General features: G+C 33.9%; 4 protein-coding genes and 1 non-coding gene across 5 annotated transcripts in view; 3 read left to right on the top strand and 2 right to left on the bottom strand.

Annotated features, from left to right (window-relative positions):
• The window catches only part of LOAG_18566 (DnaJ domain-containing protein), a 3,216-nt gene extending 1,707 nt beyond the window's left edge, over positions 1-1,509 (top strand). The window contains exons 5-7 of the mRNA XM_020451229.1: positions 284-467; positions 568-710; positions 1,070-1,509. Coding sequence (XP_020305007.1) covers positions 284-467; positions 568-710; positions 1,070-1,205 — 463 coding nt within the window. The 3' untranslated portion in view covers positions 1,206-1,509. The remainder of the gene's footprint in view (positions 1-283; positions 468-567; positions 711-1,069) is intronic.
• Positions 1,510-2,293: 784 nt separating this feature from the next.
• Positions 2,294-5,842, bottom strand: LOAG_01434 (papain family cysteine protease containing protein; the record flags this gene model as incomplete). The annotated part of the gene is made up of 7 exons (XM_003136973.2): positions 2,294-2,846; positions 3,077-3,236; positions 3,972-4,141; positions 4,557-4,719; positions 4,884-5,028; positions 5,346-5,505; positions 5,727-5,842. The coding sequence occupies 7 exons, from the start codon at positions 5,840-5,842 to the stop codon at positions 2,762-2,764; spliced, it is 999 nt and encodes a 332-aa protein (XP_003137021.1). The 3' UTR covers positions 2,294-2,761.
• A 2,515-nt stretch (positions 5,843-8,357) lies between these two features.
• On the bottom strand, positions 8,358-13,954 carry LOAG_01433 (glutaminase). The gene is made up of 16 exons (XM_003136972.2): positions 13,853-13,954; positions 13,368-13,552; positions 13,094-13,230; positions 12,775-12,880; positions 12,345-12,501; positions 12,102-12,212; positions 11,746-11,837; positions 11,529-11,587; positions 11,157-11,338; positions 10,879-10,991; positions 10,656-10,787; positions 10,394-10,551; positions 9,959-10,099; positions 9,290-9,394; positions 9,121-9,212; positions 8,358-8,939 (listed from the first exon to the last, which is right to left on the bottom strand). The coding sequence occupies exons 1-16, from the start codon at positions 13,887-13,889 to the stop codon at positions 8,722-8,724; spliced, it is 2,025 nt and encodes a 674-aa protein (XP_003137020.2). The 5' UTR covers positions 13,890-13,954; the 3' UTR covers positions 8,358-8,721.
• A 4,172-nt stretch (positions 13,955-18,126) lies between these two features.
• On the top strand, positions 18,127-21,473 carry LOAG_01432 (hypothetical protein). The gene is made up of 5 exons (XM_020445748.1): positions 18,127-18,317; positions 18,565-18,649; positions 18,876-19,101; positions 19,680-19,782; positions 21,172-21,473. Exons 1-5 carry the CDS (start codon positions 18,249-18,251, stop codon positions 21,217-21,219), a joined length of 531 nt encoding a protein of 176 aa, XP_020303831.1. The 5' UTR covers positions 18,127-18,248; the 3' UTR covers positions 21,220-21,473.
• Positions 21,474-23,724: 2,251 nt separating this feature from the next.
• LOAG_20093 lies at positions 23,725-23,798 on the top strand. The gene has a single exon. It is a non-coding gene; the product is annotated as a tRNA-Asn (tRNA).
• The last annotated feature ends 176 nt before the right edge of the window (positions 23,799-23,974 follow it).

Genomic DNA, 23,974 nt, shown 5'->3' with positions numbered 1-23,974 from the left:
CAAATAAAAGGTGCCGTTTCAGATTTTCCAGGGATGCCTTTCAGTATGGGTGGTCATGCACGGCGCCAGCGTCAAGATCCTGTTGTGCAGCATGAGTTGCTGGTTTCTTTAGAAGATATTTACAAGGGTTGTACCAAAAAAAATGAAAATTACTAGGTAACTGATTTGATTCCTTTCTGCAGTTATTAAAATTTTTTCAGTTTTTACAAGTGTCGTCGATTTCAACTTTTGTCTTCGGTGTTCAGACATATTATGTGCAGAGTATTGTTTCTGATCTTTACAGGAAGGTGTTAGCTCCCGATGGGCAATCGACACGGATAGAGGATAAAGTATTGACAATCAATATCAAGCCTGGTTGGAAGAGTGGGACCAAAATCACGTTCCCTAAAGAAGGGGATCAACATCCAGGACGTGTTCCTGCCGACATTGTGTTTGTTATCAAAGACAAACATCATCCTAAATTCAAGGTACTCCTTTAATTAATTTTATAAAAACTTTTAAAAGATAGCGATGTTTAAGAGTAAGATGAGGACTTGTTCAATTTCCAATTATTTGCTCTCTTTTTAGCGAGAAGGTGCAGATATCCGGTATATACACAAGCTGGCGCTACGTGACGCTTTATGTGGAACGATCATACATGTTCCAACTTTGGATGGTACAACATATCCGATGCGTATCAACGAAGTCATTAGACCAAATACGTCCAGGAGGTTTGTTTCCTCTATTTCTTCCAACAGCATTGTTTTTTGATGGTTTCCATTAACTTGAAAAGTTTGTGGAATGAATTCAAGGGTACTGTCACAATGGGATTCTTGTGTAATTTGACGGTTTTTGGTGTTACTGTACTCAAGTGATAAATGATTCCACCTCTTAAAGATTTTCCCGGCATAAGTTTTTCGAAAAATGCTTGCCACTTTCTAATACTTTTGTGATAGCCCTAGCGATATACGAAATAATTTTCAGTAACTCAAAATTTGTACTTGTTCTTTCACTTTTCTAATAATCAATGTTAACAACTTGACCAAATCCTTCTCATTTCTGTTTTCCAATACATTGGATTTATTTGAAGGTTGACAGGACAGGGCTTACCGAATCCTAAAATGGCTGGACGACGAGGTGATTTAATTGTTGAATTTGATGTGAAGTTTCCAGATTCACTTTCATCAGCATCCAAAGAACTGATAATGAATGCACTGCCAGCATGAATCAGGTCATAGTGCTTTGCTGACTTTATTTGTATAAGCTGAAAGCTCTCCGTGTTTCTTGTAATCGATCAGTTTTAATAGGTGTTAATGATTTTAGGTGATCTGCTTACATTTGGATTGTATAAAACTCGCAGTGTCTTTTTTTCATTGTATAAAAGCCGATATATCGGAAAAACTACGAAATGGAAGTCTGGGATACGTACTAAATCTCAGGTGTGGTCTTTAAAGGAAATATGGTCATTATGACTTTAGAGATTGTTTTTGTTTTTCTCTCCCTCTAAAGCTAAAAAGCTAAAAAAATGCATTTCTTTAATATTTTCACATCGTTTGCAGTGTTCTTTTTTTTTCATATATATTTCATCAGAATTTGCCGGTAACTCGCTATGTACTTTTCTGAAGGTGCATATCTGTTGGGGACAACCACTTTTCTCGTCAAGTTTATTTTGCCATTCAAATTGTCGGTAGTTCACTTTGCCTTAATGTTATGCTCCTGAAACTTCTGGAACATTGCAGAGTGGTCTGTTGCACGATGATGAAAATTGTATATACTAATATTTTAAGCAAAGATATAGGCTTTTAATCCTCCTTTTTTTTTGTGTGTCTGCTGGCTGTAGCTTTCGTCTTTGTTTTTACTATAACAATGCTGAATTTTCCTGTTTCAATCTTACGGGTGTTGAATGTATTGAATAACAATTCCCGTCTTTTGGTGGAAAAATTGTTTGAAATAAGTTTTAACCTTGAAGAAATGATTACAGGGATAGGGTGTGGATGAGAGATATTGAGGGAGTGATAAGCAATTCACGAGAAGCGGTATTGGAGTAGGAGAGGTAACTTTCGCTCCTCTCTCTATCTCTGAAAATGAATACATAAATAGCTGAAAATGGTATTTCTCTGGATAACGAATATATAAATTTGTCTTCCAAGAAGTGTGCCAAATAATGAGAATTGAAAATGGATTAGTGCTTAAGTCTGTAGAGTTTTGATGACGAGGGAAAGCAACGTTTAGTTGTCATTGAGATCAACTGAACCAGGCTTTATACAGTTCTGTCCTCAATGTTGTGCGGTATTTTGTTTGTAGAACAGGTAATTGTAGCTTATGACTGCGATGTTTGCAAAAGAAGTTTGAGACAAGTGAAATATTTTCGACTCTGGTTGGTGATAAGTTTTGTCAGATACGAATGGTGTGTTTATAGTATCCACATTGGGAATAAACAAATGGGTGGAAACTGTTTCGATGAGCTTACAGTGTTTGCGACCAGTGGCGGAGAATTGCGATATTTGATCTCTAATGTCGTTACCACAAATCATTTAAGGCAGCGTACTTTCCGCGGTTACTGCGATTTTCAATGTATCGCTGCTGTTATGCTGTCGAATTGTTCATTAATTCTTAAGTTATGTGTGAGAACCATGGGAATTGACAAAAGCTTGGTGGTGCTCCTGCTTTATTCTACTTTCATCTCAAGGCGGACCTTGCAAGTCCTGAAAGTTGAAATCCGCTGTGAAGTCATTGAGGAGGGTTGATCGGAATCATCCTGAATTCGTTTCAAAGTTCACTTTCATAAGCCGGCCGATGCTACATAAGTTTCAACTTGGCAGGCGTTGATACCTCGTTCGATTTTGAAGAATCCGTGGTCACCCCACCTGAAAGTAGTTCCCGTTAAACTACGGTCGCTTTTACAAAAATAAGGTTTTATTAAGCAAGTATGAGAATTGAGATTTAGTTTCGAACTCACTGAGGTTCAAACATGAAGAGAACGTTCGAGATAATTTTAATATCTTGCTGTTCTATCTTATAGTAAGATATTGAAATACTATTAAAATAGCAAGACTATATTCACCTTACTATACTAGAAGTATCTTACTGTACTTACCATTCACCCCAGCTGTTTTTAATTAACCAGTATTTCTTGCCATTTTCCGTACCATAACCGATCACTTCGGCTGCATGGTTTGGCTCCATTGCGGAGCATTCTTCATTGTCCGGCAATACACCGGATTTGTAAAACTTGTACCGTTTCGGAAATGCAAGATCTGTTAGGTAGAAAATATTGAAAAAGTTCTGGCAAAGAAAAGAACTGGTTACAGATATCAGATGTTAAAAGCTGTTAAAACAATTGTTGTGTTTTTATCACAAGAGGTTGGAGTATAAAATGTACTTATTACAATGCTATCCAGTTCTGTAGTAAAATTAAACCCAAAGACCACTGGGAAATTTTATAACCGAATTCTGTTACATGATTAGGAAGAAAGAAAGCCCTTGCCGAAATGTTATTTACGTAGAATTTTTCATAGATACTGAAGATTGTCTCTTGCGTTCCTCTGATATTATATTTGGAATATTTTCCTACAATTATTTGTCTTAAATTCCGAGCATAGTTAACCGAAGAAGGTCAATGACAAAGGGTACTGGTTGTCATGATCACGTTTAGATTAATGAAAGTCAGTGAAAAATGGTTCATTTGTCATTCCCATTCAATTTGTCAACTTTTAGGTCACAGAAGAATAATGTAATGGTCAAAGAACTGTTATACTAGTAGTAATATTTAACTATCATTCCATCTTTTAGTTAATAATTCTTTCTCTTCACCCTTTCATCCCTTTGCAAATAGCTCGAGAAACTTAACTTTCATCCGAGAGTGCATCCTTCACTTATGGGTACTCTTGGGAAGATTGAAGGACATATGAAATACGAAAATATTCATTGTTAAGGTAGATTCCTACTCAGTCATCTCATACAAAAAGTTTCACAATCCCCAAAAAACAAACTCAACGCAACCGGTGCCACATTTGCTACAAACCAAGCCATTGCATTTGGATCCGGATCGATTTGATATAGTTTGTTGATGAAAATTTCACCATATGCTGGACAAAAATAATTATTCCACAATAACGTAGGGTAATTTATCATTTGCGTGTAACCAATATATTTCCCACGTCTGTAGAATGGCAGTAATTGAAAATTTCAATAATTTTACCAAAACTTTTTAGAGGAAATTGAAGTATTTCCTTAAGAAATGTTTTCATAGTTATAATTTTATAGCAATTGCACCACGGATAAATCATATAGGATCAAAATTTCTCATTATCTTTTGTGGTTTTTGTTCGGTTGATCTGCGATGTATAGTTGATTTCGCTTGATAACAATGAACAATGTTTTGTCAGTAAAGGCAACTTGTGTGTATATCGGTTTTATTCGAAATGTTTGTAACTGATTTAGAAGGAATATGAAAAGGATTTTTTCACAATAAATATTTTAAAGTCTTGCGCAATTTATTTAAAAGAAATTATATAATTTCATAAAATTGCTTAAATTAAAATGACAGAATATTTTTTAAAGGGTTAATAACTAACGCCAGCGACTTCATGATACTACCACTCCCACAACCATTGTTGGTATAATCACAATCGAGCATTTCATATTCCGATATGGAAATATATTGGTGATATTTGATTGCATACAGTGATTCTATTACTGCTGTTACGGCATATGCATAGCATGAATTACAATTATATGCTAAAAGTATCAATTAGTGCACTTGTGATAAATGTGTTTTCATTTAAATTTAAAATAATATCAGAATATGAGTATAAAAATCTTGGGAAAACTCAATTAAAATGAAATTGCTCATCTTTTCAAATGAAAGGATGGATAATTGTACAAGAAATTTTGAAGCTAACATTGTTGTTTAACTGCAGTTACACCTCCTTTCTCCCTCCAATCCCAATGGGATGGATATGATGAACCATCTGAGATTACATAAATCCAACCAGCACCATGGTAACGAAAAACATAACGATCCAATCTAGGAAGTGGTCCAGAGAACTGTAATCTAATTTGCTTTTAATTTAATCCACTAATCAATTTTCAGCATAACTCACGTCATATCTTGTGCGGTATTGCATCATGTTAACAATAATAGAAAATATTTGAAATAAGATGTTTCGTTGGAAGAATTCGTCCAGATTAAAAAACTTCCCAAACAATTCCATTTTCTTTCATATTTCCCTTAAGTCAATATTATCCTTCCTCAAAAGTATACAAAATATGCTGGATAGAAATAACCTAAAAGTCAAACTTAAAAAAATGACAAATCTGAAATTAAATTGAATTGAAATTTTAAAAAATTGCTTTATGCAAACCGCATCAAGTTCCTCATCATCCCAATCGGCAAATTTGGTGATTTCATATGTCGCAGTGCTATTTTCATTATTTAATTTCTCTATGAGCTGTACATTTTCTTGGAATATTTTCAGACGTTTTCGGTAGCTGATCGTATCATTGTCGAAATCACGAGGATATCTGTAAATTTACAAACTGAGAAAGGAACAACCGAATGCTTAATTTTTTCCTTTTTTTTTTGTTAATTAAAATTAAAAGGATATAATTAAATTAGAGTAAAAAAATAATCAAAAAATTTATAGAAGTAAAGATGTTAGCTTCTTTATACAAAACTGCTAAAAGTGATAAATGTTTTTTTCCCCTAAATATTTGACCATTATAGCAATAGAAATATAACGTACTTGATGAGAAACTTATCGTAAAGTTTCTTAATTTGTGAAGTACTATACATTGTTATATTGCAACAAGCATGTTGTAATCGTGTAAGCATAACTGTTAACACCAAAATGGACAACATCTGTAAGATGGAAAAGATGTTTGAAGTTCTTGCAGTTTGTACAGTACCAATCAACTTGACAGTTTCTTTTTATTATTAAGTAAATTAAATTGAAATGATTGAAAAGAAGGATGGATAGAAAAATGTGAGATAGTAAGCATACCGGTAGTAATTTCATTTCTTTGATCATAAAAACTAATTAAGGAAATCTTGCATAAACCGATGTTTGATGAAATGAAGAATAGAAAATTGTTGATAAATAATAAATGAATATTTGCAAAATTTTATAAAAAATCATTTATTGAATAATACAATTGTAATTGTTTTATGAAGAATTGAACGTTTAAAGATGGAAAAAAAAAGGTTTGCTTTGTTATGAAAGTTATTTGTAATTTTATAAATTTTATTTTTTCACCACTTCCGTCAATTAAGGATCTGAATGTCAAAAATAAATCAATATTCAAAGAATCAAACAACAACAAAATTTTTTTTTAAATGTGACAGATGAAATTTTCTAAAATTTTAACCAATTGTTTTAAGAATGCTGCTGCTTTTGCAGTTCTTTTTGGGAAACAAACAAGACAAATAATTTTTTTATTGCAAAAGCTATTTTGAATTTCATAAATTTATAAGTTTTTAAGTTTCATCAAACGAAGGATAGAAGTAGATAACGATGTTTTCACTTCTCTAAGGTATCGTATTCTTTGCAGCATCCATAGAATAGCCTATCGATTGCCTTGATGAGAAAAAAAACAAGGGATGGTAGAAGAAGGATAGAATTTTAATGAAGAAGATACCATCAAACAATTTCCTCTTTAGTGGTAAATTGGTCACCAATCATAAATCGTCAGAAAAGATTAGTGCAGATATCCATTTGGTGATATCGTAATCTTATCAATATCATTTTACTGATTTCGACAGAAGAAAAATTAGTTTTACTCTTAAAGTTGGTAGAAAATGAAATAATACAAGCAACAAGCACTCTTGCTCACTTTGAAAGGAAGGAAAACATGGATGTTAACTTAGGCATTCAAAGAAATGTTAAATAGAATTGAAACTGTTTCAAGTGCGACTGCTATTTGCAACTCCATAATTTTTCATGTAACAACAACTTTACAAAATAGAATAGATTTCTAGGACAATTTCTGGTTAGTCTAGACCATCGGAAAATTCCTCATATAGATCATGATACCTGGACCAGTACTAAATAGCTAAACATAAAATTCCTTGGAGAAAAAAAAAGCTCAAGATTTTGAGCGACCAAAATCGGTCATTGAAAGTCTTTCCGCAACCTAATACTCGGCTAGTTAGAAACATTTCCGTCCTTACTTCTTTGCAAAACCTACATATGTTTTACATTTCAAAACAAGCCGCGATAGCCATGATAAACCATTGTAACCCATAATAATCTAAGAATTTCATCCTTCCATAAACGATTGCTGGGTATTCCTTAACCATGGTGTGTTCAGATTGTTTGAATCAAATCAAAATGAAAAAAAAAACTAGAACATATTCCGGAAGAACACATTGAAATGTACTAAAGTTAGAATATTAAATCATGTATATTTCCTTTTCTGTCGATTATCGTGTTTAAAAAGAAAAAATTATCGTGCCTAAAAATTATCGTGCTTACAAAACTATCGTGCTTAAAGAGATTTATTCGTGCTTAACACAAAAATTCTGCTTAAAACAAAAATAATGTGGATAAATGCAGAACAAGCATAACGTAGCAAAATTTATCTCGTAGAAGTATCTAGACAATGAAGTGAAATGTTGCAAGCTATACAATGAAGCGAAATGCTGCAATTATACAATGATAGCAATCGTAAGTGACGAGGACATTTCTCTTAGAAATTTTAGGCTAAGCTTTGGCAACATTGGTATTTTATGGAATGCTTACAGAATTCTCAACCAGATCACACAAAACTGTGACTTAAAAAAGAAAATTGTTATTCGAAAATTTTGTAAAAGAATACGAATCTTTGAGAAAAAATGATCGGATAAACGCAGAACCTGTTCAGTAAATGCTACTAAAAACCTCAAAGTAATAGGCATCATGCATTAATTGAGAACATTGAAAAAATATATATTATATAGGGATATATACGAAAGAACAGAAAAAAACATTCAGAAAACTCTGAACAATAATGAACCACTAACAATGGGGTATTAACATGACAGCGTTAATATATACAAAAAACGGTTTTCTGAGAAATAGAAACAGCAGAGAAAATAAAGGATTAAAAACAACGGCATTGCATCAAGAAGCAGATAATATTTCTAGAGAAAGTGGTGGTCTTTTTTTTTTCTGGAGAAAGTAGTTCCCAGAACAGAAAGCTTGATGAAAAAAAAAAAAAACTTAATGAACAGAAAACTCTTATCTGGCATCCATATAGTACAATTCTGCGGTCCTTCAGAGCCTACAGAGCCTACAAACTATGCAAATTATTTCGCTTAGAATATTGCAGTGCTTTACTAATTCAAAGTTTCGAGGCAAGATTTGAGATTCTAAAATGAGGATCTGGAAAATCTGTGAGTTTACAAACAATATAACACAAAGGAAATGACTACAATATGCAATAATACTATCAGAAGGAGATAATATCAGTGCAGCACAGATTTAACATCCATAACCCGGAACTCGAAAAATTTGTTAAGAAATGCTAAAAATGAATGCCTTTTTCAATATGAATGGAATAATAATACCACTAATTAAGATAGTCAAGAATGACAAGATTACACTAACTTCATTTATTATGGAGCGTCAAAGTCTTCCTCTCATAACAAACAACCCGAGGCCTCTCTCACACAGAACAGAATATGTGTAAATTGTAATATATGCAATACCAGGGGGTATCGTAGAAAGAAAAAAGATTAACACAGCATATCAGCGATAAGTATCAACCTGAAAATTTCATGCCAAGGTTGATCTGACCGTCACTCCCGTCCACCATACTTTCAGCATTCAGAGCACTAAAGCTACCATTCCTTTCAGACGACTTTTGCAAAATATCAGACGTTCCATCGCCGTTCTCAGCAATTCTGGGACTGGTCAAATAATCATCATCAACATTTGAATGGTCGAAATGAGATAAACGATCAACCACAATTCGCAATTCTTAAACTGATTATTATTCATTAAAATAATATGTAGACTTTGTTCTAGCTTCTACAAAATCAAAACATATTTCGTATCAAATTGTTCGTCATTATTTCAGGGAATTTTACTATTCGAGGTTCAGTAAGTTGAAAAGAACAAATGGATCTCACAAGTAAAATAGTTCGAAAAGCACACGAACCTTTTTCCCATTCATTTTCCTCTTCTGGCAAATTAATTAAAACATCACCGTTCTCGGGTAGCAACTGAAGTGCTTTTTCCGGAGGAATTGTTCTGCAACACGCTGTTATAAACAAAAAAACAACAGAAAGAAGTTTGCAAAAATTTTTGGCAATTTCATTTAAACTAACATTGGCACGAATCCACCAGATATTTTATCCATAGATGATTTAATTTTTTCCGCAATTTTGGTATATCCAAACGACAAAGCATCATCATAAGCGGTCCTATTCCATCTACAATAAAATGATTCGTTATTAGTTTTCCCATCGACATCCCATGTTTCCAAATAGCAAAAGTCTAGTGAAGTTTTGTTACAACTTGTAAGACATATTTTGTGTTATAATGACGAATAACTTGCCGCAAGACCATTTGCAAGCAAAAAGTGGTGGTCTCTTGATCTATCACCTTTGATTTCATAAAGTATAATAATATAACATAAATCACATATAATAATATAAATTAGTATAATAATATACTTTATGAAATCAAACGTTTAAATACTTTTTAAAAGACGCAACTCAATAGGACGAGTGATCCCTTCCATACCAGAGTACTTAGATATAAACGTTGAACTTATCCAAGAAATTAATACTTTCATCATTTTGTGCCACTTGGCATCTTATTAAGAAAATGATTCGATAATTCAAGAAGGAAGATTTATACTACCAACTACTCATCATACCAACAGAATATACAGCAAGCCTAATTTTCCCTATAAAATCAGTATAAATTAGGTACCATTTCCTGAAGAAATTAACACTTAAGTCTAAGCATTTTCAAATATCTTTACAACTAACCTATCTCTCACAAGTGGATTAACATGAGCAATGTCGAGAAAGAAATCCACCATTAACGATTGTCCTTCTGAAGCAGCTAGATGTAGTGGTGTGCGACCATCATAGTCTGACATATTCAAGTCAATGCCACCCAAAAACATTCTGAAAATTTCAATTACAAATCGTGCTGCTCATTCTTCCAAGGTAAACTAACAAAAAGTGTTATGTTAATATAAGGTCAAATTTTTCTTCAAGTTATAATTCAAAAATCATCGAGATCATTTTCTAACTCATTTAGTGAAAATTTGTTGTTATACCTAGGACTCTAGAAAAAAAGCATGTGTGCAAGTCATCAATGCTATATTTATGCTGCCAGCTTTGAGACTGTTTTATTTCATCCGGCCATACAAGATAGCATTTTCTTATCTTCATTAAAATTTTTTATGGAATGAGTACCTTCGAACATCATCAATGTTGCCTTTCTTAGTTGCAAACATCATTTCAAGGATTAATTCGGATTCATTTGGAATGCCACGCTTTCGAGGATCTATTTTCTTGGTATCCGCATGCAATAAACTGTCGTAATTGTGAAAATTGAAAGTTTCGATCATTTTCTGGAAAATTCTAATAACTGGCAGGAATATTCTATTTTTTTCGAAAATTCCTTAGTAGTAATTGAACAAACCTCCTCAGTAAATAAATGATGAAAAACATCTACCTTACAGAAGCTTACACCACGTACACTATTACTCATTTTATCCAAAGGCGGCGACCAAATACAAATCCCCATCAAATTTGGTACCACAACAACCATTGCTCCAGAGACACCAGATTTTGCAGGTAAGCCAACCTAAACTGTTGGAATTTACTACAAAGTGCTGCACAGTAATTTACATATGTGCCAGATGATTCATTTCATAAACAAAAGCATTTCAAGTTACCTGAAATGCGAACTGACCGCTGTAATCGTACATCCCACATGAATACATCAATGAAAGAACATCGCGACATGGCCGAGCACTAATGCATATTTCGTTGGTAAGTGGACAAACACCTAAAGTGGAAATCTCCATCCAATCCGTGAACGACAATTTGGAAATAATGCACAGTAGAACATATTTTTTGAAATTTATTTCTCAGAAATCTGATCTACATTATCCTATACTTGGTCGATATTTCCTATCTTAAAAGAGAAACAAATTTCAAACATCACGTCTACCTCCATTAGCCAAAGTTGCTGCCATTACCGCAGCACTTTCACATGTTGTTTCCAATGAACACAACTGGAAATAGAAATCAAGCTCATCCCGGAGCGATACTGAACCAGGAAAGCAATTATTTTCTTTCATGTAGTAAGAAAGCGCATAATTACGATCTGCGGTATCGCGTTCAGATAAGAAGCTAAAAAATATCTCATCTAACAAGAAAGTTCCTTTGGATCTGAGGAGAAGCACCAAGGTTTCCTTTTACATTAGCATAGTGAAAGCATATTTTAAAGTTCCTAGAGAGTAAAAGTTTATTATGAAAAATAAAAAACAAGTCCAAGTAATGCAAAATATTATCAAAACAACATAAATAACATAAAACTTACGTTGCATTATTAAATCCTATGTAACCACCTCCTGCTAGTTTTCTGTATTGGGTTAGTACCTGAAAATATTCTGACTATAGTTTAACGGATTTCACTTCTGGTGAGTTCTGCCTACTGACATAGAAGTTGTATAAAACTACGAATGAGATTTAATCATTAAATTATATTACTAACCCAAAGCTGATTAACGGAGTATGATAGTCATGGGTAAACTTACAAAATCATAACGATCAGCCATTTCATGTCCCATTTTCAGTAGTGACGTGACAATAATTGCTCCAGCATTTATGAAAGGATTATGTGGTTTACCTGTTAAACAACTTACATAACTTAAGATTTTGTTACTTCAGTATGAATCAATAAAATAGTATGAGTTATCCTGTCAAGAAGATGTTACCGTGAATTACAAGAAATTCTATGTTTTAATCCTGAATTAGCCTTGCGAGATGAACAATGAAAAAATGCGAAATCTACAATAGCAGAAGAACGTAACTTAACATTTCATTAAAAGATACATTTTTTGCTTGGTAACTTCAAGAAAATTGGAGTACCTCAGGTAATACAAAGGCTTACCATTGCAATCCAGACATATTTCATTGAATAATCGCCCGGATGGTTCATGCCCGACATAATTGTGGACAAAATCTGCTCCCAAATCAGACGCGACTATTGCATAATTGAAAGCTAGAAAAAGAATTTCTCAACAGAGAACTGGCACTATGGTATGACAATAATTAATCAAATTGTCTTTAGAGCTGTAGAAAATGAATGGCTGTGAAACTAAGCTCTTAAATTTCAACTCATTTATCGTATTACCCTTTGATATAGACTGAAAACAAAACGGTACACGTGCATCACCGTAACTGACACGTTGTCCATCAATTGTACATATCGAAAGACCCCATTTCTTCGGATCCACTCTAGCTAACTGAGGGATATAATCTGCTACTCTGCCATCATGAATACTCGCGCACTAAAATTAATTTGCCAGAAATGCAAAGATGAAAGGCACCAATAAGTATTAAGCACAAATTTTTATGAATTATGAATATCCTATTATGAATGAAATCGTCTATTCTCGGAGGTTTCAAAGCAGGAAGTAATTGGTCAGAAGCGCATAATCCTTTTCGCGGAGAACCGCAAAGCTGTTTCAGGAAGGAGACTTTGACAGTAACAAGGCGGAAGTTGACTTCACAATTTCACAATAAAGTAAAAAAAAGAAATGACCCAGATATAGAAAAACTACTTCATCAAAAATTTCCTTGATCTTAGCAGTAAATTCGCCCCAACAAGGAATAATCAAATCGTTGCGAAGTGTCTGGGCAATTAAATTGATGCTTGGTCGAATACATCTGCAATATTTGAGTTTTATACCATATTCCTGGACCGAATTGTTATAAAGCATTTAACTTTAAAAAAAAAAAGTGGAATCACTCAAGTTCGCAAACTGCAAGAGTTGTTGAACAAAAAACAGAACTTCCTTATTCCTCTGACGATTTTTTCAGAGCCAAGAAAGATTAACATAAAAATATTGTCTTTAATCTATAAATTAATTAGCTACCAACTCTTTGAACTGTTCCTTGCTTAACAAGCAGTGTCTGGTATCACAGTCATCCTCGATCTGCAGTTCATATTCACGCATTTTTTCAATCGTATGTTTCAATCGTGGATCGTCTTCACGGATGCCAAATGATCGCAATACCTGCAAGCTATTCATTGCTTAAAAACCTCGAAAAGTGGAAGGAACTAATAACTGATAAAATTAGAAAGGGTATTTTTCCGTATCAAGGTATTCTTTCCAAGCATGGAAGTTCCTACTAAGAAACAACAATATCTTACAGAAAGTAGTTTCCCCAAAGAAGCTTCTCCGGGTTTTTTGGAACATTTGAAGAGATCGTACGTGAGATCTTCCTGCGATGGGTGTGAAAGCTGATAAACATGTTTCAAACCCTTAGCGGTATCATTCAGCAGTCGAGTAATCGATGATTTCCGGTTGTTTTTCAAGATCTTGCTTACATTATCAACTGTAATGAGAAGCAATCTAACAAAAATATAACAAGCATATTGAGAAAAAAATATCAAACGAAGAAAGGGCGATCGAGCACTGAGAATAAATTCCAAACCAGTCAACAATTTTAAGAACTGATCAAAGTACAAAACACACCATGACTAAAGGGTTCACAATAGCAAACAAGTTGGAAAAAAAACAAACCTGAACAATCATTCCGCAGTTCGATAAGGAATGCAATTTTAAAAAAATAAGAAATATGGATAAGAAAGAACAACAACAACAACATCATGCCGCACTACAAATTTGTTATTACCTGCAGCAGAGGCGCACTTGTACTCGTCGCTCTCCATTGCTTCAAAATTTTTACGATGTTGATCTTCGGTTAACCGATACTGAAATCATTTCGCATCTCAAAATTCGATAGGCTACCGTGATATATCTGCAGGATCTTTTTTGTGCATTTTCAAAATTGGTCGGATACATCAAGTAATCCGATAGCTTTTCAAACACATCTGTACACCCAAGCAATCCCTCCTTCTAGAATACAACTTACAAAAAAGCAATATGCCAGCTTCCGGAATGCACCGACACATCTGAGCAACCTGGCTGCTCCCGGAACACACCTACTCATTCAGGAAATACGCCAACCCGTGGAACATAGCACCACACAACCAGTGCACGAACTTCTGGAACTGATGCCGGAGCAAATGCTTAAATTTCGATCAGTCGGCACACGAACCTCTATGAGTACGAGTACGAGTTTCGACAATGTCCCGTGTTTTTTTAAAGTTTGTTGTTAATTTTCGTCTGTGAAGCTTACAAGCCTTTTTCCGGGATTGACTATTCAGGTACAATTCGGAGTTAACTGGAATTAGAGTGGTCGAAGAAACGAAATGAATGAGTCAACAATGGGCATAAAAAGGAACTGCTGGATTAAAGTGTCGATTTAAAAATGCTTAATTAATGGAAAAGTTTCCGAATTTTTCAGGGGTTTCTTGAAAAAATTCGAAACAAACTAAAATTCTGAGCTATTTAAAACAAAAAAAAAACTGGAGAAGTAGCTATTTTTGTGTACTTTTCCCCTCTAACCATCCTCCTGGCAAATCTCTATCCTTTCTCCTTCTCAAATCTATGCTGTAGTCAACTGTTTTCCGAATCTCCCGTTCTTTGCATAAAAAGTTTTAAACTAGCTAACCTTAGCTCGTAGCGCATTGATCGATGTTCCGCTGTACATTTCGCTTGAGATCAGATCGCACCACTACTATTCTGTTTAGTGATCCTTTATTCTTTATCTTCTTATATACGATTCGTTGTTCTTTCTCCCGAAAGACTAAAGTTTCATTGGAATTTGAATTTATTTTATCGTATGATCAGCAAAAATTTTCCAAAAAAAATTTTATTTCACTTAAGTACTATGAGACAAATGGTGAAATAATGGAGGAAGAATGTACTTACACGCACACAATCGATTAAAGCTATGGTGCAAGTCCCAGAGTGCTTTTTACTTCTCTCTTTTTATTTCCTATATGGGAAAACGATATTTCACGGTGGATTTCAGGACATTTCGTAAAATATGATTAAACGCCATCTCGGATTTTCTGGACACAATAATCTGATAAGTCGGACCTGATATGATCACTGTTGGTTATGATTCATAATGAGGACCCAATGTGACAAACTATGAGTCATAGGACAGGTTCACAGTAATGGAATTTATCAACAAATTCCTATTTCTATTTCATCCTGCTCAATTATGATTATTGGAAGTAGAAGAAATTTGTAGGAAGATGGCCTGATTTCTTGAACAAAGCAACACTGCTTGGTGGCAATGTTATTGGAAGAGAATGAAAATTCCTCATCAACTCACAAATGAAAGATTGGAAGAAAAGTATTGGAATTCTTATAAAAACTTATTGTTAATGAGCTAACAGATTGTTAGCATGACTCATCGAATGATAACTCAATATTTGACAGAATCTCGAAGTTATCGATTGCGGGTTCATTAAAGGACCTCTTCCTATGCAATCTTATGCACGGAGTAAAATGCGGAATGAAATCAAGTCTAAAAATAGAATTAATCGGTGTTTAGATTGCATACCATACATTTCTTTCTCTTGTATCGCATTACTAAGGTTAGAAATAAGACGAAATAGAAATGACAATTTTTCCATTATCATGGCGCTAACTCAGCAAACAGAATCTATGGACTGTAATTACATGTCAATATGTAAATTTTCGTTTAATCATATTTGAAAAGTGATAATCGGTGAGAAGTCGTGTATGCTAACTTTTCGGTGAAAAAGCTGAAGGGAAAAATCAATATTCCGGAAATATCGCACCGGAGCTCACTGACGGAAGCATTGCCCATAGTGACTATATCACATTTCTGTGCATAGTGTATTTGTTGAGCAGTGATCAATGGATGATAAAAGTGAATCATAAAAGACGGAAGAAATTTCAAACTTTAATGAAATCCATTTCGTACCAGATATAAAAATAAAAAAACGTTAGCTGTTTTCGGAAAGTCCTTTGGCTTAAAGCTGAAGGTTATTGCGTGAAGGTCGAAGACCTCGGAATTTTTTATGATAAATAATTACTCAGACCTGAAATTGAATCAGGACATTTTAATATAACTCTTATAGTCATAAATATAGAATGGTTATGACAGATACATACAAATTAATTAAACTCTTGTTTGGTTACCTAATCGATATACAAAAATCATAAATTTGATTAATGAATCCTCTCTGCTTCGTCTTTCATTTCATCAGAAAATATGAAAACTGTTAAATTCCATTTACATCTTAAATACAGCCAGATTTAGTCGTCAAAGAATCCAAGGTGCTTGCTAAGTCGAAAAAAAAAATAAAGAGAGAGAGAGAAAAAGAGGGAGATCGTTTAATTATTGATGTTTCATTGCAGGAGGACAAGAAAGGACGACTAGCTAAGGAAAGGTGACAAAATGAAGGAGTGAAAAATCTTGGACAGTTGTAGAGAAAAAATAGCTTGGAATGATGTCTCGATGTGACACATATTGGAGCGAAAGTTTTGACAAAATCGAAATATTTCATAAGTTTGACTGCTTCATTGCTTCATCAGTATTCTTATTCCGACTAATTGCCAAATTGGCAATATAATATTTAATATTCAATGCAACTTATTCGAAAATCCGAATTTTTTTCCACTTTACAGGAATATTATTGACATTATTCACGTATGTTACATATCAGTAAACTTTGCATTGATACAAGAAATAAATGAGAGATAAAAAGATGAACAAATATAGAAATATAAAAGATGTCATCTGAATCTCGCTTCTTCTCATTTTCACCAGGACGATAAAAATCAGTTCAATTCATCCTGTTATCATTGCAAGATGACAATGAAGATAAAAGTTGCTTATCGAAAAGTTACTCTATTTTCGAATGAATATTGCCTTCTTGTTTGAGTTGTTTAACTAATTCATAACCGAATATCATTTAATGACAATATCTCAACACAGATTCTCTTCTTGTTTTTTAATATTACATTTAAATGTTCACTTCAAAATATTCGTAGTTTGAAAGTGAAGCAACACGGGGAGTGTAACAGAAAGCAAAAGATCTGAAGAAAGATTGTTGAGGAGGAAACAATTAATTTTAGGTAATCAATGTAATATAAGAAGCTACACAAGTCGCTTACTACTTGGACGTTGTGAGTACTAAAAATTAGGCTTAATAGGATGGATTGATTTGAATAAGATTGCACCTGATAATTTACATTAAAAATTCCGTTTGATGAGCAAATGGATATCTAAATGCGCAAAAGGCTTGATCTAGAATACTTCTATAATTAACTATAACCTGCGCGGTATGGATTAATATTGCGCATGCCAAATTGGCAGGTCCTCTCATGCTGCTGGATGTGTTTTTTGGAAAAAAGGGTTACAGAAATTTTTAAAAAGTATCCATTGATAATGCTGTTTTATATGATCGTTTCAAAGTTCTTTCATAAAATTTCGTTAAAAATTTAAGTTTATAAAATAACTAACTTTTCAATCTTATTCTTAGTCTAGTAGTTTCCAACCAGTGGTCCACGAGAACAAAAATATAGTCTGCGGAGGCGTCGACTCCTCTTTTTTTATTTAATACGTTGAAGCTTTCGATTAAATTTATTCTTAAATTGGCGAAATTTGTTATTTTCCAACTTTGTGGTCCCAGCTACAGACAGAGATGTCAAGATGGCCACTGGTCAAGAAAAGGTTCGGAAATGCTGTAAATGGTTGATGGGATGAAAACAGTCATAATGCACCGCTAATGCGTGATTAATTTTATGAAATAAAAGTGGGAGTTGGTTTTATTTTTGATTTTGCAGATTTTAGCTGAGTCTGTTTTGTTTAAGACTGTTCCGGAACTGTTTCTTTCAAGTTTCAAGGAGGGAAAGTAAGGTTAACAGAGTGTTGTAGAGGGCGAACGTGATGAGACACAGTTATAGATTTGCTTATTTTGTCATTTTGTCATTAGGATATGTGCGAAAATTTTTTGGGAATTCACAAAATTGTATGGTAATTGTAACAGTGATTGAAAGTTCAAGAAGAATGATAGCATGAACAGATGATAATAGAGGTTAATGGAAGGAAATAGACTGTGTGCAGGGAGACGACCGAAATTGTCAGGAATAATTAGTAGTTTTGCAGTATTTTTCTTTTTTTTCTTGTTTTTCATTGCAGAATGACTTCTTTATACAGCATCAAAGGAATCGCTGTATTGGATCAAGATGGTAATCGTATCCTTGCCAAGGTATGCTGAGTTGATATACTTAAACTTTATTTAGCTGAACACGACACTGTTAGCTGTTTAGTGCCTTTGTTTAACCAAGCAGGTTTTTTGTGAAGTGCTGCTATTTTCGACTTTTATCTTTTTCATTCTTGTCTATGTCTTTAATACAAAGTAATTTAGGTAGAGAAAGTATCGGAAGGTTCGCCACCTGTGAGGTTCACATTAATTTTATAAACATATTTGACAAATATTGGAGTTATTTTTTCAGTATTACGATGACAAAGTATTCCCGATTGCAAAGGAGCAAAAAGCGTTCGAGAAAAGCTTATTCCAGAAAACTTGCAAAGCAAATGGTAAAATTTCGATCATGGAGTTGCTGTTGTTTTTCTGTTTCTGTACAGTTGGTGTCAGGGATTCCGTTTAGGAAATTGAACTTACGGCCTTGTGTTTTCACAACTGATGGACTGTCTGTTTGAATGGACAATCGCTTCAGGACTTGTCAAGATTTCACACTTAATTTGTTATTTTTTGAGAAAATTCTTGCATCATTATTCGTAGTTTTTCTCATCCATTTTGCAGCCGAAATAATTTTACTGGATGGAATGATTTGCGTATATCGGAGCAATGTTGACCTATTTTTCTATGTTATGGGTGGTGCAGATGAAAACGAATTGATCCTTGTCTCGGCTCTCAATTGCCTATACGACTCGATCTCGTTAGTACTACGAAAAAATGTAGAGAAGAAAGCACTTATCGATGATATGGATATTGCTATGTTGATCATCGATGAAATTTGTGATAATGGGTTTGTGGATTGGTTCTTCTTACTTTTTTCCCTATAGTTTTTGAGCAGATTGGTTCTGTTGTACAGGTACCAAAAATGGAAGTAAATATTTCTATCACTTCGAAGGCTTGTGTGAACTGTACAAATACGGAAAGATACGTTGCTCCAGTCAAACCTTGTGTATCTTTTAAGAATTTGCTGTACTAGAAATAGATAGTGCTCCATTTAAAAATGCGCTTGTAAGCATTTTGCAATAACTGGAGCTTCAGAATCGTTTCATACGAAGTCTTAATGTTTATATCGGGAAAAAATTGGAGAAAGGGATTTGTAGATTTTTGCTTATATTTACGATTGACACGGGATGATGTGCAGATAACTCTATCTACCTTTTGAAACAAATATTGGATAGTCTTAAGTCAGTCCAGGTAGTTTTTGCTTTGTTTAATATTTAATAAACATGTGAGAGTAGACAAACCTTACATTTCATTACTCAGTGATCGTTTTGGGACACCAGCCAACCATTTGAAATCAAAGCTATTAAACAAGTATAGATTCAGTAAGTTTAGTTAGTCATAGTCTTATATCTCTTGTACTTGCAGTGTATTAATGGAAACGGAACCACAGGCTGTTGTAAGTCGTTGTGCTTTACGAACCGATGAACTAACATTTGGTGATCAAAGCATCTCGCAAGTGGGAATGTCGGTACGCATGTCTTAAAAAAGTCTTTACCACAGCGCTCATTGTTTTGTTATGACTCATGACAAATGCATGCTGTAATGTCAAGAAGTATTTATGATATAAATAGTTCTTTATCTGAAAAGAGACTCAAATCAAACGACTGATTAAACAACTCGAAGAAATCGTTTGTCATAATTTTGCGTCGCATCAGTTCATTTTTAATTGTTAGAAGGGGTTTTTCTCCTGATAGCATAAGTGTCTCGGTTGATTTTAACGAGTTACACTCGTTAATGGAAGCTCTGAAAGTTGTAGTTTTTAGAGGCTGAATTAAATGGTGCGTTGGATAAAGCGGTTTCCCTCCCACATAGAAATAGTTCTGTGAATTTATTTTTGGTTTAAATCGGCATCATCTTCGTGTTTCCTCCTTGTGCTCACCGAGATGCATATGTTGATAGAGCTTCAGTTAGCGTTATTTTTTTCTCTGTTCGTTGTTACTTTTTTTTCTGTTCATTGTTTTCACTTTTTTTTTCTGTTCACTTTTTTTAACTGATGCACAATTTCGTGTCTCTTCTTTTTCACATTGACTGACAAACCTAGCATTTCAATGAGTAATTTAGTTTATCCATTTAAATTAGGAAAATAATAATTGGTGAAACTTGTCATTCTGATTTTCACTGAAGATTTTCATAGACCCTTTCTTTAGTCTCTGCTTTTGATTGGAAGTTAGAGCAACCTGTATCATCTGAATTTAGTTCACCATTTTTACCATTTTTACCTTGTGTATGAAATTGGAAGAGCTTAGGATTTGGCCTATGTTTCGTTATGTTGGACGCTTATCACATTCAGTACACAGATCATGTTGGAAATGAGACGTCTACCAAGTTGAGGTATTATGGATAGGAAGTTAAGCGATTTCAGAATCGATGTGCTGGTTGCATGCTTATGTTGCAAGTTCTTGTAGGTGCTTGCAGTGCTAATAAAATAGAATTAAAATGATATCACTTTTTTTGCAATTTGTTAAGCTTTCATCGATGGGGCTCAGTGAAATTCTATAATCTTGAAGTTGCAAGAGTTAGCTTTGTTGGGCTTATGGGCCTTATACCTATCTAACAGAATTGTTGTTCCTTGCTACTCTTAAATTCTGCCGAAAAAAATTTGGGTATAGACTATGTCAAACGATCATAACATCGCATTTATTATTTTATTCCTTTCATATTTTAAAATAGGGTCGGTTCTGTTAATGTCGCTTATGTTACTCATTGTCGATAATCCCATGCATGTGGTCAGTCATACTGTGCAATCATTACTTGAGATAAACCTACAAAAATTCGGTCTTAAATGGGCAGCATTTGTATTCTATCTAACATGGGAGTGGGTTTCGAATCGCTACAGTTAATGCGCAAAATTTTTCAGTTAATCGGTTCGGCAAAGGAGCAGCTGAAATGGTCACTTTTGAAGTAATAAGCAAGGAAAGACGAATTTTGAAGTGTCTATATAATTATTGATGACGCTGAAGTTACTCACACATACACGGTACATATGTATCTATGGTGATGGGTTATTTTCCTTGTTAATTCTGTTTCTTTCCCGACTTAATGTTTTAATTGTGATCCTTTATTATCGGAAATCAAGCGGAGATATCTTATTCTTATTTGATTCCGGAAAAACCCAGTTATTTTTAATTCTCATTTAGGTAAGGATTGATGAATATTTACGACGAAAAGCTTACTTTATGAATTTATTCTGTCCAGATGTGGGGGGAGGCAGGAGAAAAACTTTAACCGGAGCAACACTGTAAGATTCATTATTTATTCTTTTTTCTTGGGTGTGTCAAGAATTTGTTTTTTTTAAATGAAATTTGAAATTATCAATTACAGAGTATCCATTTGAATTGTTTGTGCTCTGATATCGTTCTGTTGTAAAAAGTGGGTAGTTCAAACTGTTCGAGTTCATTTTTCACTTCGGCTTTACTGAATATTATTCCTACGTGCCTTCCCACTGTTTTTTACAGACGATTTTTTTGAAATTTTCATTTTTTTAAAAAAGTAATTGTTCGTCCTTCGATGTACTGATGTTATCATTACAAAGGCGTGTTCGTACGCCAGCACAACCATTTCACGCTAGTTCCCAGGTGCATCTTTTTCGCTGAGCTAAACTATTTAGGCTTGTCTGTCTTAAACCGCCCTCATCCAGCAGTGATGATTCATTTAGCATCACATCATTTTTGTTGATTTATTTTCAGTAAATTCTAAAAATTTCATTACCTTTGAAATGTCTTTACAAGCATGATAGCTAAGAAAAATTTAAGATTTGTTGTATTGTGTACGAATGATAAATACTAATTATTTTTTTATTGAATTATCTGTTTGATTGTCCTCAATGAAGAGTAAATATAAACACTTCAACTTGGTCAGTTTACTATTTTTAGTTCCTTTTCACATCGGGAAAGTGTGCAAATAAAATAGTCACGGACTTATCTTTCTTAATGGTATTATGGGAATTTCCGGATAACGTTTGGTTCATCCGGAACTTATCTGGGAGATTTTTCTTCGTACTGATTCGGAAAGTAGTCATTTTTACGATGCAGCTGTAAGATGAAGAAAAAAAGGAGAGGATGAGTATTTCCAAATAATTTTGAGTGAAATCGGTGGAGGTCGGTCCATTGTCCCTATATTTTGGTATCTTTTACAGAAGGAAGACAGACGTAGAAAGCATCAAATAAACTTAACATCAAAGATGAAAATATCCGGTATCCCGCTGGAATTCTAATTTGTTTTTTTTTTTTTTCAGTTACACAATCAGGAATTTGCATAGGATGCCTTCGCTGCATCGAAGTGCCCGTCCTATTGGTCGATTATCAGCTAAGATGCCCGTTAGACGAACCAAGAGAGCAAAGGTACACTTTATTCGATTTGTGGCATGCAAATGGTATAAATCTTTTCTGTGGAGGTTATTGTCATCATTTATATTTAATTTCTATTTCATCATCGTTGAATTCATGATCATGAAGTAAATGTGAATAATAATCAGAAATATCGGCAATAGTCACAAGCTTAAGAGAACTTTTCATAGCGGCATATATGTGCAGATAACTTTTTTAAATGTAAATAATATTTTAATGGGAAGAAAGTTCAGTCTCTGGACTATTCTGTTTTTATTAATCAATCTTGCTTGGTTTTGTATTTTTATGAAGCAATGGATTAAACATTACTTTTTTTGTTTCGTAAATGTAGAAGAAAACTGGATTTAAATTTTATTGGATCGAGGAAAGTGAGAAAAAAATGCTGAATATTAAGGATACGTAGAGTTGAGCATTAAAGATGCCAGTAAGCCAGGATTTTTTGGCGGAGTTTCTAGTTTTTATTGGATTTTTGGGATTACATCTCGATGAAAACATGTTGAACACATTTTCTAAATTAAGTTTATTCTTAATAAAATAATCGTTGTATGTAGAGGGTTCTTGTCATCGATTCGGAATTTTTGAATAATTTAGGCTGTAATGTGTTCCCTGAATTTAACACTTTCCTCTTAATCAGTATTTGTGTTTCGAAATTTACTTTCTTATACGATGTATATGTTCCCAGCAGTCATCCCAACATAACATCCGTAGTTCGTTATTCTCATCCCATGGTTTCGGATCCTATTCTAGTTCATGTAGTGCTTCAAAGATTCAGCTACTTTTTTGACTTAATCTTTCTACTTTCAAAATTCAATCATTTTCTGCTGTATAATACTTCCAAAATTCTATTATTTCTGAAGGTACACTTATTTTTGGGAGTTCGGCATCTGGACTTGATGTAGTGTGTGTCATTTTTGCAGTTTTATAACTTTCTAGTTTGTAGCTTCCAGAAATCAAGCATCTTCGGAATAGTGTGTTTCTGAAATTTATGTCCTAATAGTCTTGTATTCAATAAAAATTGTTAAAAAGAATTACTATTATGCAGAATATGGGAGGAGTGAGATGTCGCTTCCGTGGCGCAATCGGTTAGCGCGTTCGGCTGTTAACCGAAAGGTTGGTGGTTCAAGCCCACCCGGGAGCGGTGGTTTTACAAACTCTTTGAGTGATATGGACAACTTTTGTTTGCTTCTCTCCCTCGTCTTCTACATCACGTCATTACCGTTGTGCATAATTTAATCTATCTGACTTCTGTTTAATTGATTCCTTCTGAATGTAAACGAATTATTATGCTCAAATTTATAAGTATTAGGAAGTTTG

Source organism: Loa loa (genome assembly GCF_000183805.2).
Source record: "Loa loa unplaced genomic scaffold supercont3.368, whole genome shotgun sequence".
NCBI lineage: Eukaryota > Metazoa > Nematoda > Chromadorea > Rhabditida > Onchocercidae > Loa > Loa loa.
The sequence above is the reverse complement of the archived record's forward strand: the minus strand, read 5'-3'. Positions and strand labels throughout refer to the sequence as shown.